General features: G+C 50.5%; 2 protein-coding genes and 1 long non-coding RNA gene across 3 annotated transcripts; 1 reads left to right on the top strand and 2 right to left on the bottom strand.

Annotated features, from left to right (window-relative positions):
• Positions 1 to 388: 388 nt before the first annotated feature.
• Positions 389 to 6,589, bottom strand: LOC119092489 (uncharacterized). Its single transcript, XM_037215450.1, has 3 exons — positions 6,547 to 6,589; positions 1,363 to 1,490; positions 389 to 914 (listed from the first exon to the last, which is right to left on the bottom strand). Exons 1-3 carry the CDS (start codon positions 6,577 to 6,579, stop codon positions 389 to 391), a joined length of 687 nt encoding a protein of 228 aa, XP_037071345.1. The 5' UTR covers positions 6,580 to 6,589.
• On the bottom strand, positions 6,586 to 11,297 carry LOC119091723 (uncharacterized). The gene is made up of 3 exons (XR_005093430.1): positions 11,276 to 11,297; positions 10,029 to 10,190; positions 6,586 to 6,653 (listed from the first exon to the last, which is right to left on the bottom strand). It is a non-coding gene; the product is annotated as an uncharacterized LOC119091723 (long non-coding RNA).
• A 455-nt stretch (positions 11,298 to 11,752) lies between these two features.
• Positions 11,753 to 16,196, top strand: LOC119091937 (ubiquitin-conjugating enzyme E2-22 kDa-like). The gene is given in 4 exon segments (XM_037214866.1): positions 11,753 to 12,053; positions 13,740 to 14,108; positions 14,110 to 14,140; positions 14,668 to 16,196. Coding segments are annotated over 4 exon segments (600 nt in total). The 5' UTR covers positions 11,753 to 11,990; the 3' UTR covers positions 14,805 to 16,196.
• Positions 16,197 to 17,264: the final 1,068 nt, after the last annotated feature.

Consider the following 17,264-nt stretch of genomic DNA (forward strand, 5'->3'; position numbering starts at 1 on the left):
AGGTTCAGGCGAAAATTGGTACAAGTGTTTAAATGAATCCCACACCGCTGATGTCACAAAGCAAAGGTCTAACCTACAAACTCTGGCCAGAAGGTGCTTTTGGGGCCAAAGGACGTGCGCCATGAAGCACCAGTTATGCTGCAGCCGCATGCAGTATGTACACATTCATACTATCAATTCTTCTCTGAAGTATCGACTCACTACAACGAACAACTCTGGGCCGCAAAAATTGGTTATATAAAGCAAATGTGATGCATGGGGCAATGTTAATAAAGAAAACCTCAGGGATTTTCAATGAAGCATGAGCACGAAAGATATCATAAGTATGATGACTGCATGACACATGACAGCACTTCCCGTTTGTGTACTAGACCCCAGGCATAAACTTTTAGGCCTCCACACAGTTTGCAGGAATGTTTTCCTTCGCGCTGTCATCGTCTTCGGGGTCCGCCATTTCGCTGTCTGTGCCCGGCGCCGCCGTTCGTTTGGCCGTCGGTCTATACTCTTCAAATATCTTGCTAGGTTGCGTGACGCTCTGTTTGCCCGCCTCCAATGCCATAGAACGCTCGCCATCCTGATTGGTCGCCTCCGGCATCTTCGCACGCTCGACGCTCCGGTCGGTCGCCTCCGGCGTCTTCGCACGCTCGACGCTCTGGTTGGTCGCCTCGAGCGGCTCGGCGCCCTGATTGGCCAGCTCTGGCTGGCTGGCACACTGCTTGGCCGGCGCCACGTGTTCGGCGGCGATTTGCCACAGGCGATTGGTGAGCTGCACAGCAGAGAGCGTAGCGGGGTCCAAACTGAACGTGACGTCAGCACTTGGTTCGAGAGAGACAGTGCCGCGCACATCAGGACCGGTGTGCTGCGAGTCGAGCCGCACGTGACCACACAGCTTGACGTACGCCGAGAAGGTGGCCCTGCCAGGCGGAAATCATCAGACGGCGCATCCAAGTCGACGCAAGGGATGTTGGCGGCGCCCTAGCCGCCACCTTGCATATGCAGAATAAAGCACGCAACACTGACTCACTATTTACGGCAGCCGAGATGGCAATGCGCGCACGACCGAAAATTGGGTGAAACAGACATAATAACAGTAGGTAGACTGACTAATACCATGATATTACAGTCGCCGATATTTTGTTGCTGGGAATAGCCGCACCGACAATTGGGAAGGTTGGAATACCTGCTAATGGATGGACTAGGCAACATGCGTCAATGAAATTAGCGCACCATAATGCTAAAATGCACAGTGTTTGTCAGGAATGGATAATGAGAATACACTATTGAAGGAACCGCGAAAATGATAAGCAAAGTGGGGCGTTACCGCGAAAAGAAGTACTGAAAACGATGCACGCATTTACTCACTTTTCTTTTTCCAACTGCTTGTGCTGAGGCTTCACTTTTGTATCAGTCTGGAGCTCTAAATTATTCAAGTCACTTTTCAGCTTGGCCTTCTGAGCTTTCACTTCTGACACCATCCTGAGGTTCTCGGTCTGCGGGTAAAATCAGCAAATGTGAGAATTTGCTGAACTGTTGAAGAGATTGTTCCACATTTGGAACTATTGAGGCAGGTATCAGGTATGATGAAAAAACTCACTTGTAACTATTGGACTGCCTACAAATGCAAAAGAATGCTATCAATAACACAATTTCACTAAGTAGTAAAAACGCTGCTCCATATGCCATCATTTCTTTGTGTCATGCAACGGTTCCATGACACCATAGTCGCTGCCTGGGTTGCCGCGTCTGAATCGTCGCTGTAGTGGACGACATAAATTACTTTTGGTACTTGTGCGCACCGCAAGGTGGCGTTGCTGTTTCAAGCGTGGGAATTCATGAGCGCTATAAGCGTGTGTTGGCCTTCTCTCGTGATATATTTTGGTGATACCATGTGCCTTACTTGCATTTGCATTCGCGGCTATGACGGCATTCTTAGAGTGTTCCACACGCACATAGGGTATTGAACTAAAATAACCATATTGAAGACTTTTCGGCGCAGCTCACAGTCCTGCCCTTCTTGAGACCTAAACTCCTCTGTTTTTGAGTACATTTACGCCCGCAAAATGGGGACATTATTTCGGGGAGAGTATGTCAGGGTCACGTTGGCAACCATGACATCAGAATAGCGTCATTCAAACTCTGCCATTCCATAAGACGTGCGGGCGATAAGGCCGGTACAAATATAATGGCTGAGTCGTTCATATCTGGCGTTCGTGAGCACGATTTTCAGATGTAACGGCCGGCAGTTGGCTCTCTACCCATGTTGCGGGAGGTACAATAACGCAATCAATGACGCAGCGAGGTGCATACTTCACAGAGAAACTGTGTTGTCTAGAGCAGTATTTTCTACTTAAAAGTATACCAATAGTGCCCTTGTTTTATCATATCTGGTGCCTCCTTTAATATCTTCAGACGTGAAACATTCTCTTCAAGTTATTCGATCTTCAGTCTCATGTCCGCAACATCTTGTGGTTGCCCAAATGCTTGTGTTATCAATAGCAAAATGCGGTTCGTGATCGAGACATGCAATCAGAAGCGCAACTTGACTGTCTGCCAGTTGTCATCTATCATTCACACACTAGGTACTGCATCACCGCAAACGCGAATGTTTCATAGGATACATCCTTCTTGACCATGAACACAATACAGCCAATGTGGCAGGACGTTCTCGCGACGTCTATATGTCTGGGTGGGGGTGGGAGGGAAGGTGGAGGGGCGATTTGCCCATAGGCGGTGCGTCCTAGGCTACACAAAATCGCATATACCAAGCTCAGAAATGTGGGTTTGATGTTTGCAAAAAGGCGTGGCTGTGTGCCGCAGAGAATGACCACGAAAATGACTATCTCAGTTCAGAATCCTAATTATGGAAGAGACTCCTTAACGCTGTTACCGACAACGTTTATCATGGATCAAACTGTGTTATAGACGGTCACATCTGTTATACTATTTGCTAAGGATGCTGGAAACGTGCATAGATTGGTGACTTCACACACGAACATTGCCGACCTCGTTGATGAGTTCGGTACGTAAAAAGCACGTAACTCCCTTACATCTTACAAGGAATGTGCCGTACCGTCATTACAATGAAAAATACCGTATATATGCTGCAAACATGCAAATGCCAACCGCCAGTCGGCTAAAAAATACCACGGGAGCAGATGCACACAAAGATGGATCGAAAATAACAGTCAGGCCGGGCGTCACGCTGTCTGGTCCGTCACAAATCCCAACAATTGGAACAACGCACGATTGGACTACACCCTATTCACACTGCAAGCTGGCATATGGTGCTTTCAAGGCCGTCGTCACGCAGACCGAGAACACAAACAAGGCAAGTAGATTGAACCGGTGTCACGTCCGAGACGCTGTCGGTTGTTGGGCAACATCTTACTTTACGTGTTCATTTGCCTTGTGATAGTTTTGGTTATCCTGTCACAAGGACGTGTCGAATCGCATGCGCCAAGGCATGGATCCCCGTGTATCGATCCTCACCGGACTTCAAGATGTTAACTGAATTCCATTTGGCGACAATCTTACAAGACGGGCGTGGCGGCCATTCGTGGTTATGATTCGGTGCTGCATCAACGCTTCTCCCCACCTTACCCGGAGGAGGCGGGTACATTTACGACCCCAGGAGTTGTGCACTTCTATCAGGAGCTCAACCACCCCAATTTCTTACCTGCCTGACACCAGCCATTGCGGTGGTGGTGTGCTTGATCCGTCCGTCCTATTACATAATATACTGACCCAAGTTCTTACCGTCTGACCAGCCATTGCGGTGTAGTGTGCTTGATCCGTCCGTCCTATTCCATAATATACTGACCCAAGTTCTTACCGTCTGACCAGCCATTGCGGTGTGGTGTGCTTGATCCGTCGGTCCTATTCCATAATATACTGACCCAAGTTCTTACCGTCTGACCAGCCATTGCGGTGTGGTGTGCTTGATCCGTCGGTCCTATTCCATAATATACTGACCCAAGCTCTTACCGTCTGACCAGCCATTGCGGTGTGGTGTGCTTGATCCGTCGGTCCTGTTCCATAATATACTGACCCAAGTCTAAACGGACACATTGTCGTGATTTTGTGCTATCTCTTAAGGGGGTTACAGGCATTTCAATGTTGCTCCACAGCGAAGTGATCAGTTACAGCTGCCTGTTCGTGCCCGGCGCACCCGTGGTGTCGACCTGAATGCTTCACATCATGATCTGCTGTGTACTGATTGGCGTGCGGTGATTTCTTCGGAGACGGTTGCACTTAAGTGATTGTTTTCTGGCAGTTTGTTAACATTACGTATTTACATGTTCCGGTGAAATCCATCCGTGCCCGCAACCCTAGGGTTCCAGCGGTGACCGACGTAACTAAAGCCCTCATGGCACGCCGCGGTGAAGCTTTGGCCGTTTTCGGTCGCAGGTTTCTACACTACAAAGAGCTCAATGGGGCTGCGCGCTCTGCCATTCGACGCGGCACCTGTGGGGGGATCCGAAAGCCCATTGCAGAGGGCGGTCACCAACCCGTAGAAACATAAGCTCAGCGGTAGGGAACGGAAAACCCCACCGAAATGTGCCAGAGGAGATCCCAGACCACCCAAACAGGTTTTTTTTCATCGGCGGAAAGCACAGGGTGAGACGTCTGTTATCCCCTACCGCCTCCTGTGCTTTGGAGCCTGAGCCTTCAAACTTTTACCACGGACATCAACGGGATTGCGCATGACCATTTTTGGTACGAACGCCTCGTCGGCGTGCGGGGACGATGGTATCTGCATGCGTGTGATCTTTCTCTGTTTTAAGGCAATGAGTGACGTGTTGCTCCCCTTGGTCACTTCCTGTCTATGCCTCTCCGAAGCGCCCGAGTCCTGGAAGCATTCCATCGTCTTCCCCATCTTTAAATCCAAAGATCATATAAATCCTTCCAGCTTCCGCCCCATCTCTATCGTCTCTGCCATAGCAGACTGTGGAGTATGCAGTCTATCAGCGGTCCTGCCGCTACCTCTCCAAAAACCATCTCATTTTCCTGAACCAGCACGGTTTCCGGCCATGCCAATCCACGGACACCGCGCTGACTTCCATATCCGACGACATCCTAACTGCACAAGACCATGCAGGCATGACACCGCTCTCCTTGTCTGATTTAAGCAAATGCTTCGATGTAATGGACCACTCACAATAACCTAGCAAACCACGCCTACACAACATCGATGCTTCCGGTTTTCAGCTTACCTCAGCCCCCCCCCCCCCCCACAGTGTGGGAATAACTGACCGTTTCGGGGACTCTCGACTAAGCTGCCAAACAACATGGGAGTTTTTCAGGGATTGGCACCAGGCCCCCTACTCTACTGCACCTTTGCGAATAATCTTAGACTGTTCGCTGAGGGTGCAGTCGTGCAGCATGCGGACGACACCCAGTCTCGTTTGCGGCAAGAAAAGCTATTTTCAATATATTGTCAAACCGATGGAACACGTTCCGGCCTCTCTCGATGCTTGGTTTCGTGCGGACAGTCTTAAAGTAAATGCTGAGAAGACCCAGTTAATGTTGTTTGAAAGCCCACAAAATCTGGACAGCCCCCGAACTTCACCGTAAACTTCCGTGAGCACAAGCTATCCCCGCGTTCGGAAGTGAAAAGCCTGGGACTAGTATTTGATCCATCTCTCGGCTGGAATTATCACGCTTCTTTCGCCACTGGCCACTGCCTTGACATTCTTTCTGGTCCATTACACCTGAGGAAATACTTGCCCCTTGTGTCATCTGGACGCTGGTGAGTGTTTTGGTCCTTTCGCAGATCCAATACCGTTTTTCGGTTGATGGGAAATCTCTCAAATCTCTCACTCAAAAATCTCTGTGGGATCCAAAGTCATCAACTTTGCAGCAAAAGTCGTCTTTGAACGTAGAAAGCTCAATCACGTTTCGGATCTGCTGGACAGACTCGACTGGCTCTCTGCGGACAGCCTTGTAAATACCGCATGTTGACGCTTCTTTCATCAGATACTACGCCCTAGCAAGCCAAACAGGTTGGCTCGTGAGTTCTGGGAGGTATCTCAAACCCAACACTGTCACACACGGCAGGATGAAGACTTGTTCGTCCCTAGGTCACGTACTGAGATGGGGAGAAGGCGATTGCGTTGCCGAGCTGCCACCCGGTATAAATCCCTTCCCCGTGACCTAATACAACACCCAAGTGCGAGGTTTGCCGTGCACTGAAGCGCCATCTACTACTTCGACGTCCACCCTGACCGCGGAATGGCCCGATCCGTGTACGCACGCGCAAACACGCATATTTGTGTGCATGTTTGTGAGCTATGTAAGCATTTGCATTCGCATCCAATGACACCTTGCTTTAATGCTGCGACGATCGTCTTGACAAGCCACGGGTCCATCGCGGAGAGCCGAACTATACGTCTATGTCTACGTTACGTAATGTCGTCTACGTTCACAATGGTACTAGTACCTCTGGCTAATGCGAAGACACAAATACCCAACATCACAGCTGCTGGTTGGTGATAGCGACAAACGCTGCAGACACAGCTCACATGACATAATCGTATGTTGTAGTACCTGCAGTTCGACGTCCTTTTCCTTCGCCTTCATTATTTCCTGAAGCTTGCTGTGGTATGTCTGCATGTCTCGGACATCCTCGAAAGATCCCAGCTTGTCCGAGACTTCTGAAACACATATATCGCACGCAGCATGTGAGCGCCGCGCACTGGACAGTCCGTTGAGGACCACGACCGCTGCCAGCCGCCAGGCGACTCCTGCAGCCAGACCAGCCGTGGATGGTGACAGAGACACCTCCACAGCGGACGGAGCCGTCAGCTAGCCCTAACACCGCGACCGCTGCCAGCCGTCAGGAGACCCCTGCAGCCAGACCAGCCGTGGATGGTGACAGAGACACCTCCACAACGGACGGAGCCGTCAGCTAAGGCTGCCGCGCGGTCAGAGGTCACAAGGTACGGTTACTTTCCTCATATAATGTGTTTCGGCACATCATGTTTTTCCTCATATCATGAATTCAATCATACATGAACTCGCCAATATCATGCATTTTCTCAAAGCATGCATTTCCCCACGTTCTGTACTTCACCACGTCATATTCTTCCTCACATCATGTATTTCATCCTTTCACGTATTCACTCCTATCATGTTTGTCTTCGCATGCGGAGTGGGGCTACCAAGGGTTATTTACACATAACACTCCACAAATTATCAACTTGACGGCTAGGATCGAACATGGATGCCAAAAACGCACCACACTACCACGGTTCTAAACACCTTTAGCCGGCCAAGAATAGCAACCCTGGAGGCGCCCCGTGACGCAGCCAGGGTTTTGGAGGTATTGACGCAGGAGGGCGCGCCTGTATAGATCCGAGCGCTGTTTACAAGGCGCGCCGCCCTGTCCTCGCGTGAAATCCGTGGCTCTGACAGGGGCCGCCTCAATCTTCGAAAGTGCAGGCTCGATTTGACAGCGTCTTTTCCTTTTTTGACAGTCTCGGCACGGAATCGCCCGCCATATTCTTTTAGCACCATCACCACACTACGCACTTTTAAAACTGGGACACACAATATGTGAGGAAAGCTTGTGGTCAAGATCGGTATTTTATCTTCATGACATATTGCTAATTTGCAAATGACGTTTCTACCTGACTGCATAATTTAATACTGGGCTCTTCTGTGTGACAGCCAACCTAGGTGCAGTGTTTTCCTTGTGTACGGACGTGAAACAGGAAACCCCGCTTCTAGTTAGTTATTTCGTCTTAAGGGCGCATCGACTGCACGGTCACACAGCACCCTCGACAAAATGCTTGTCAGAACAAATCAGCAGCTTAAAAACTTCCGACGCGCGGTGTAAAGGAAAACCCACGTCGTGGACTGTTTAAAATAAACTGAACTAAACTGAACTGAACAGAGAAGGTTGTTGCCGTCAGAGCCTATAGCACGGAGAACCGCGGAGTGGACAGTTGGGAGGAATCTAGCCGACAGAAGTCGTGCAGCAACAGCTGTACGGAAAACAAATGATTATGTATCAGATAGCCTAGTAATAAAGACCCAGGAAGCACAACAAGCTGGCTTTGCGTGCGCCGCACCCTTTTGCTAATTGTATTACAACTCTTTCGACCATTAATGATCATAAAAGGGCAATGGGACGAAGGACAATGAATAACGGTGGAGCAAGCTACATACATCTGGGGACCCAACCGACAAGATTACGCCCGCGCAGGGACCCCTCTGCAGGGTGTGCTAGGCGCTCGGACGGAGGCTCCACCAGGACCCCTTGCCCCATTTGTGGCTGGCGTATGTAGTCTGCCACGGACAACTGGAGTGGCGCGAGGACACTGATGTACTGTATGTACTGATGATTGTACTTGCTTAACCGTGCAGGACTTAGCAAGTAGGATGATACGAGGGCGAATCGTGGGCAGAATGCGTCAGTCTCTTCAGCTTTGAGCCTCTTAAGCTCTAGAGTTAGTCTCTTAAGAGCCAGTCACTTGGTACACAGAGAATGACGATCAGGCACCACAGCAGCACCTGACAAACCTTCCTCGGCAATACAACACCACGGATCGACGGGAACCCACCTGGGAAGCACACGCCGCCCAGTTCCAGGTCACGGCCAGTCAATGGACCAACGAAGAGAACGCATACCACCTGAGCACCAGCACGGGTAACCCTGCGCCGATCCTGTTCTCCTGCACCAGCCGTACCAACTGCCTCAAGTTTGCGGCTTACCTGGAGAACCAATGCAGACAGCGCCATCGGTATCAACAGAAACATGCCTCTCAACGGAATGGCTATGGCCATTCATGCCTATGGCGGAAGAACGAGCAGCTGGAAGACCTGGTGGAAAGATTCGAGCGGTGCACTAGGTGGGCCTACCTTGAAGAAAACGGGACGGGGTTCTGAAACCCGATGCACAAAGGCCCCGACACCTGTTGGCTTACGACGGCGATGGATGGGCGCCCGAGGAGGACGCTGCACACGCTGGAGTACGCCTTGAAGGCGCTTATGGCATAAAAAGTCATCAAGAAATGCGGCAGATATCCGCGCGTCGTTTGGTCAGGAATCAGCTCCAAATAGTCGCATCATCGGGAAAGGGCATCACCATTCGGAGGGATCACCAAGCCACAATAAATGCATGGAAATCACGCTGCCGTGCCGCGCCTGGCGGAAAGTCCAGGGCCTAGCTCAGTGCGGACGCGCCACCCACGAGCAAGGCGAAAGCGAGACGATCGCGTTTCCTGGAGGAGGCAGTACTAGCCCTGCCGAAGGCGAGGCTATACGGCCATTCACTGTAGGAAGTGCCAGCGGGACATGGGGCGAAGCGCCACACGGAAACAAAGGTTGCCGAGCGGGGCCCGACGTGAAACAGCGACAAGAAAACCCACAAATACTTGGTATCATTCAGCAATTTCAACAGCGCTAAAGATGACCTCTTCGCAAGCTGGACGGCTGGGGGAGGGGGGGGGGGGGAGAGATCAGGTGGACCTGCCGACCGGCAGCGGAGCAGCGGCGCCGGTCATCGACGCACAAGCCTTCTCCGGGGTACCAGGTGGGGGAGCAAGTTGGAGCCCACCAGCGGCATGTGAATCCAGCAGTGGGTGACGAGCTGCAGGTGCGAGGACAAATGACTGGTAGCCATTGAAGCAGTTGAAAGGCCACTCAGCAGAGCTGGCCTCTGGCAGCGCTGGTCGCTAGCATGCAGCATGACGACCTGCTGAGCATGGACTCGCTTGGAACAGCAGTCAAAACACAACAATGGTCCACTATCCATCAATGAGGAGCACTTCAGCACCTGTAATGCCATGGCCCCATATGGCAGTCAATGAGATCTTCTGACAGTTTTGTAATTTTCCATGCTTAAGTGTTGCAGTTAAGACAAATTTGAATCAACGGGTAATATCAAGACCATGACCATGACCATGAACTGTGTGTGACCATGGCCACAACCTGAACCATTAGACCACAAACAGTACTTCTGGTATAACTGGTAAATACAACAAAAAGTGATGTGCACCCAACAAAGCATGAAAATGCTGTCTTACCATTCATGTTTTCCTGAATAATATGGATGCTTTTCTCCAGTTCTTGCATATTTTGATCCAGCATCTGCTGAATAGCAGATGTGTATGTAGAAGAAAGTGGCTTCTGTAGATCTTTCATCATAGCATTTAGAGAATCATCTAGCTCATCCTGAGCAGCCATGCCTGCAAACACCATGCATTCACATCATTTAAGCATTCATTGATTTCAATCACAACTTCCACAAGGGTAATGCCATAACACATGACTGTTTTACTGCAAGTCAGCTGGTGGTCCATTCAACTATTTCAAAGGAGCTAAAATGCTGGACCTATCACTATAGATGACTGTCTATAGCTTGAAGAAAATCACACCACACATTTAGTCAAATCCACACATAACTATTATACTTTATCCTAACATTACTTCAATACAGAAATAAATGGCTGGAAAAACCTAGGGGGGGGGGGGGGGGGGGTGATGATTTGCTCCAATATGACAAGTACCTCAAATCCTGTGAGTCAAATCATTGGTAATTCAACACACATGTTGAGTTATTGTTGAAACTACCACTTAAGTTTTATTACATGCGTGAGCAATGACACTAAGAATGGAGCTACAACAGTTAAATGTTTCACAGCTCCAAGAATGTAATACCCATGCTTTTCAATCTAGTATAGTTGGGCACAAAATGGCAGTTGTAGCTGATACACCCTAAGTCACTAATGCACAATAAATTTAGTATAGCCAGAATACAAAAATTTCAATGTCAGAAAGTTGCATTATCACAAATATAATTTCTGACAACCAAAATTAAACCACCCTGCAACAATGGCATGTTTAGATGAATTCTAGGCAATGACCAATTTAAATGGCCTGATAACTTTGATGACCAGCACAGAACTGCTATCTCAGACACCATGTGTTGAGGTTATCACAAATGTTGACAACAGGATCACAACCAGGATTTTGTAAATGGGGACAGAGCTCAGTGAGCATTCCACATGAGGGAACTGACGGAACTGCTCACGGTTCTTAAGTTAAAACTATGGGATGAAGGTGCGCCTGTCAAACGCTCTTCGGCCACAGCCTGCATCCCCACTTGTTTACACCTTTGCCAGGAGACTACAGCATTCCTTAGATATGCCATCACCCTGATACCTTCGTGCTACTACGGATCCAAAACGCACTGAACTCAAAACACAACGCCGTTGCAAGAGCCAACAATTTAACTTTGATTCACAACTTGTCCCCACCACCGCCCAATCACCTTCCACGACCGCTACGCCGCATTCGCAAACAACGCTGCTGAGGAGCAGCCGCCCGCAAATTCAATTTCAGCGCGACCTCCAACGCCCTCGGCTTCTGTTCGTGTACATCAAACTACGCTCATCAGCGTTGATGTCTACTGCTTTCGACCAATAACAATTTCAATTCGAACTCCTTACCAATCCCAGCGTAGGACACGAAAAGCCATCAGCTGAGCAATTTTGTCAAGGCGTGCTGAATGATGCATACCAAAAAATGCGCATTAAGAGCCCAAAACAGCCATTTTATCTCAGTAAATTTCAAAAATATTGTACCATTATGATATGAGAAATGGTCTTTATACAAAAATTTGAGAAAATATGAGATTTCTCGTTTCATACTACTAAATAAGTGAGATTCTTGTAGTCAGCTGAAGAGCGATTTGCCAGGTGCATTATGTTTGTATTGGGTGCGCAATAGTTGTGTACCAGTGGTCCTCAACAATTTTGCTCTCAAGGGTAGCGCGCATGCTATTGATGGGAGACTTAAGTGTTCGTTGAGTCATCATCACGGGGTTCTCAGTGGGCCGGGATAAAATTTACCCATATGGCAAAATCTTTGTAGCACGCAGCTTACATTATCTGCCCATACAGATCTTAGGGGATATCATCCTCCGAGTTCCTTGCAAGCCGTTTTGGATCATTCCTTTGTTCTTGTGGACTTAAAAATATTGAATTATGGCGAATATTGCCATTTCAAGGATTAAAAGGGAATTTAAGGAAGTAATTAAAAGTGAAGAGGTGAGTTACCTTTGCCTGAGAACTTTGTCATGCAAGGTGTCGGGTTGTTGACGGTATCCAAACCCTCACCAAATATGCACCTGGGGAACCCCCAAGGTACCTGATGAAGACACTCGGTGAAAACCCCCCACAAGATGCAGGATGGTGGCCAATGAGCGTGTCATTATTAACATTATGCTTACAGATAAGAGGCAAATGGCTTTACTGGGCAGGAGATGCGAATGGAAGAATACATTATGTAATGTGCGGGTTGTTCCAGTTATAAGTATTTTGTACATAAGATGTGTTATATGGAGCATCAACAAGTGCTTCAGATGATGGACAGTGAAAGTAGCATCATATGCATTGTCATTGGTTGCTACATTGTGTTGTGGTTTCTTTTGTTTACTCTCCCTGAAGTGGCATTACTGATTCTTTGTGAAAAGTGCAATGTTTGTTATGTAAGTTAAGGGTTGCATGTTATTATCTTGTCTGAATGCTAGTGCAGTGGGAGTTTTGATACTCACCATTTGAAACATTCAGACATAATTCAGCTAATGTTATGACACAGTTAAACTGCAATCAAGAATGAACATAAATCTGCCCTAAACACACTGTCACTACCCTTGGTAACCAACTAGCCCATACTGTCACACACATTTCAAGGAGGAGAAATGCCAATATGGATTTCTCTGTGTTTGATTAATGTTATGTCATATTGATCATGTTCATTCATGTTTTATGGCTACAGACAGTTCTGGAATTTGTCTTGCCTGCTTCTCAACGCTATCTTTATTTGAATATTGGTTTTAGTTGTTTTGTACCATGACCAGAAACAGTGCAGGTAGTTGAGCTCATTGTACTGATATCTTATTTCTAAGATATATATTCCCTGGCTAGAATTGTTGTTTGCATTATAGTTATCATACAACATTTATCTGATTGCTCTTCAGCAATAAATTTTGCATTCAATGTCCATTCTTTATTTAAAGCCCATTTTTATATATAGGCATTCCACACCATTTGGAAACTACATGGTATGGGTAGGGTTTGTGTGGGATGTTCACCAGGTGGCTGTGTTCAGATATGGCTGTGTGACCTGATCATAACACATCAAGAAACATCACATAATATAAATGTAGTGGCTTGGCTATGTCCAAAATGTAACTCAATAATTTCTTCCTGTTGACCACTGTGATCTCAAAGGCACCTGGTTGCCTGGAGAGACAACTTGTGTTTGCACTCCATCAGAAGATGAACTATCAAATTTGTGTGCAGAGATTTGGTTACATAACCTCATAGATACCCTATGTTAGATAACCTTACTACTTCAGGTTTGGTAATAAGGCTGATGATGAAGTGTTGATTATATAACCATAGAACTGAATGATGTTAACACATAGCATTGCTTAAGTGTAAAAGTTGTTTATTTCATGCTGGCTGGTCATTAGGTCTTTTGTGAAGAATGTTCTATGTGTTTTGATGAAATGCTCTGCTTCCTGCTTGATGTTTAGAAAAATGGGGATCTGTATGCTATGAGTGATGGTACTTCTTTTGGACAATGCCTGCATGAAAAGGGATGACCATGCTACCCTATGTTAATGGTTGTTTTCAAATTGAAGTATGCCTAACTTTAATAATCAAATTAGGCATCCTGATTCACATTGGGTGTGCCCTGAAGTGTTTAGCTCTCACTTTTGCGTGCAGATCGCCAAGTCGATGATCAAGGTGGAGCTGGTGAATGACAACTACTCGCAGCTGCGTGGCGAGATTTCGGGTCCGCCCGACACGCCGTACGAGGGCGGCCACTTCGTGCTCGACATCAAGATTCCGGAGACGTACCCGTTCAACCCGCCCAAGGTCCGCTTTCTGACGCGTATCTGGCACCCGAACATCTCGTCGGTGACGGGCGCCATCTGCCTGGACATCCTGAAGGACCAGTGGGCGGCGGCCATGACGCTGCGCACCGTGCTGCTGTCGCTGCAGGCGCTGATGGCGGCCGCTGAGCCGGACGACCCGCAGGATGCGGTCGTGGCGCGTCAGTACAAGGAACACCCGGACATGTTCCGCAAGACGGGCGCAGCATTGGACCAACAAGTACGCCTCTGGTGAGTGGCCGCCCAGCGGAGGAGGGCGGGGGTGGGGAAAGAGGGGGGGGGGGGGGGGGTGCGATGTGACGCAGCAGCGCCTGTCATCGGAAAGGCAAGCAGTGCGATCTGATCCGCGGTTTGCTTGGTCAGGTGTGCCAAGGTTGGAGCTGATGGAGAAAATTAATCCGCACTTATGTATGAGAATGAGCTGGGTGGGTGCGCCCACGAGCTACATGGCCTCAGCAGTTGAAATGGTCGTAAAGCCCGCCGTATAGCTTCAGCAGCTGAAATTGTCGCAAAGCCCCAAAAGCGGTATGTCCACGATGCGACGTAGCTCATTTGTCAACTGATGTACGCTCTCCACTGAGCCATTGTAGACTATGATAGCCTCCATTCAGGCTTGACTACGAGCGGGCGCGCTGCAGATGAGCTTGACGCCGCCGGTGCCGGTCAGACAGCCTCTGACAGCTGCTGGGCTGGTGTCGCCGCGCCCAGCCGGCCCTCTCTTGTGTGGTTCGCCCGTGACCAGAAGCCGCCGCCCGCAGGCCCCAGGGCGGTGCCCGAATTCGACGAAAAGGTCTGCAAGCTGCGCGACATGGGCTTCGAGGAGCAGACGGCGCGCGCCGCGCTCTCCTCCTGCGAATGGAACCTGGAGAAGGCCACCGAGACCCTGTTCAGCTAGGCGGCGGCGGCTCGTGGACAGTCAACAGGCCGCGCCGACGCTGGCGCAGCAAAACGCACTCCAGGCAAACCACGTCGAGGCCATCTGGAGATCATAGTCAGATTTATTTTCATAAGATCGGAACGCCGTGGGGTCAATCTTTTTCGCTGGTAAGGTTTAGCCGAATGTAAGAGACGTTGTGTCGGGATTCTTTCACTCCCCGGTCTCGCCGATCAGACAGAGTGCGATGTCGGTACAGTGCGATGATCGAACACTTACCGTTGAAGCGGTAGGCTAGAGGTGCCTCTAAGTCAAAATTGCAATGTATGATTTAAGCGCAAGTGCGCCACTTATGCGCTGGGTTTGTCCCGCTTTGTTACGAGGTCTAAATGAGGGGTGGGAGGCGGTCGGGTCGGCAGACCCTCTGCCTTTGTTCGGATAGCTTGGTTGGTCAGGCGCTGTCGTCTCGCAGGCTGGCGGATCGACCTCCCTGCGTCCGATCGACCGGTCACGGGAGCCTGACCGCCAGAACCTTCCCGTTAAACGCCGCCGAGAGAGCCGTGCCGCCGCAGGGGTTACACCGCGGCTGGAGGCCGTCTGGTGCCCGGCTGCCGTTCCCCTTATTCCGTGCTGGTGCATCGTGTGTGTGTGTGTGTGTCACCGCACGGAGGCGCACGTGCTGCACGTGCACCAGCTGACGCCCACCACGCCGTGCCCGACGTCGGCGCGGTCCGCGCTGCTCCTGACGGCAGCCAGAGGTCTCTGACTGCCGACCGAGGCCGCCGGGCCGCCCGCCTCGAGAGAAGCCAGTTGTGCAGCCGTCTTCGGTCACCGGCGCCCAGGACCTTTGGCGGGCCCGGTAGGCGAGCGTCGCCAGCGTAGCCACCGCTCAGGTCTGCGTGACGGCCGCCTCCGTCCTCTGGATCGGCCGTCAAGCGCCGGTGCACCAACGCCGTCGCCACCAGCCGGCTGTCGGGGCGCCGTGCATTCTCTCCCACTGGCTGGAGCGACTTCACTGCAACGCCACGAGTCTGGATCGGCGCCTTACCTGTTTACCATCGGTAGCGGCCAGGGCCGGGACTGTTCCGCTCCACCGGACAGGAGGCCTGTGCCTCCGCGCTTCACCCATCCGGTGACGTCACATTTGGCCCCGGCGCCGGCAGAGGGCGCCGCTGCTCCCACCCTCCGGACCCCGAGGCGGGAGGACGGCTCCCGCCTGAATGTTGGGGAGTGGTGGAGGGCCGCCCGTACGCTCCCGGCTGATGGCCGTGCGACGGACCGGAGCGAAAGACAGGCGCGGCGGAGGGGCGTCGGGCTCGAGGGGTGTTACGACGAGCGGAGGCCGCATCGATGCGCCGCCGGACCCACATGGAATGTGTTTTTCTGTAAATAAACGAGGTGAATTTGATAGTTGCTCGGCGTTTCCTTGCTTGACGTGGGCGCCGATGGAGACTGAGTTCGAACGGAGGTTTCTGTGGTAATTTGGTCGCTTGGTAACCGCAGACTGCCGAGTCGACACAGGTCGCAATGCGTTTAAATCGTACGATGATACTCGGAGATAAAAACTTGGAAACTTGGGAGCCGTTCGCGGAAGTGATTCAGCTGATGGCACCAACCAGCTCGCTGTTTTCGGGGTGCGACGTGGGTGTGACAGATGGATCAGCCCATCTGTGAGGCAAGCAACGGGCTACCCTTCCATCTCCGCCACCGACATGCGTTGCACTGAAATTGAAATGAATTTTCAAGTGCCTGTCTTACCAGATTACGCATCGAACAAAACGCGTGATTTTAATGCCCTGAGCGTGCCGCGATGTATGCCACACCTTGGTGCAGGGCGGGTGTGTCGGAGGTGTGCCACCTGTTTCCACTATCGCGCCAGACAGTGGTGCTACGTGGGAAGGCCCGTGGGAGTCCGGCCACTCCCGCCCAATCGCAGCACTGCACATGGACTCAACCGTGACGAGTAAGGCTCCTTCATTCCTCGCCCTCGGCTTGAACAGGCAAGTGATAACCTCCTGCTCATGACATCTGACTGTTCGTATGGATTCTGCCTATGTTGTGATCGCATTGTAAATGAGAACTGAAAACATGCACTGGGGCACGTTGTGATGGAAGCAGGCATGTGCCTGATCAAAGCATACTTATTATTTTCGGGACGCGTTCTCTAATTCATCAGAGTGGAAATCGTGCTTAAGCTTACATCGTGGCATGGCGGCAAGTTTGTTCTGCTACGGTCGTCACGTGACCTGCACAGCGTGTCGACCGTACCGCCCACGTGGGTACAGATCCACGCGGCGCCCACCACAAACGCATCACAGCCGCTGGTGTTGTAGATCGGTGACGCGAGGGTCCAGTTAGCACCAGCTCACCCTCTGCCTGTGGTGGTGTCATCGGTGACGCGAGGGTCCAGTCAGCACCAGCTCACCCTCTGTCTGTGGTGGTGTTATCGGTGACGCGAGGGTCCAGTCAGCACCAGCTCAC

This window comes from Pollicipes pollicipes, unplaced genomic scaffold, assembly GCF_011947565.3.
Source record: "Pollicipes pollicipes isolate AB1234 unplaced genomic scaffold, Ppol_2.1 Scaffold_3447;HRSCAF=4054_pilon_pilon_pilon, whole genome shotgun sequence".
NCBI lineage: Eukaryota > Metazoa > Arthropoda > Thecostraca > Pollicipedomorpha > Pollicipedidae > Pollicipes > Pollicipes pollicipes.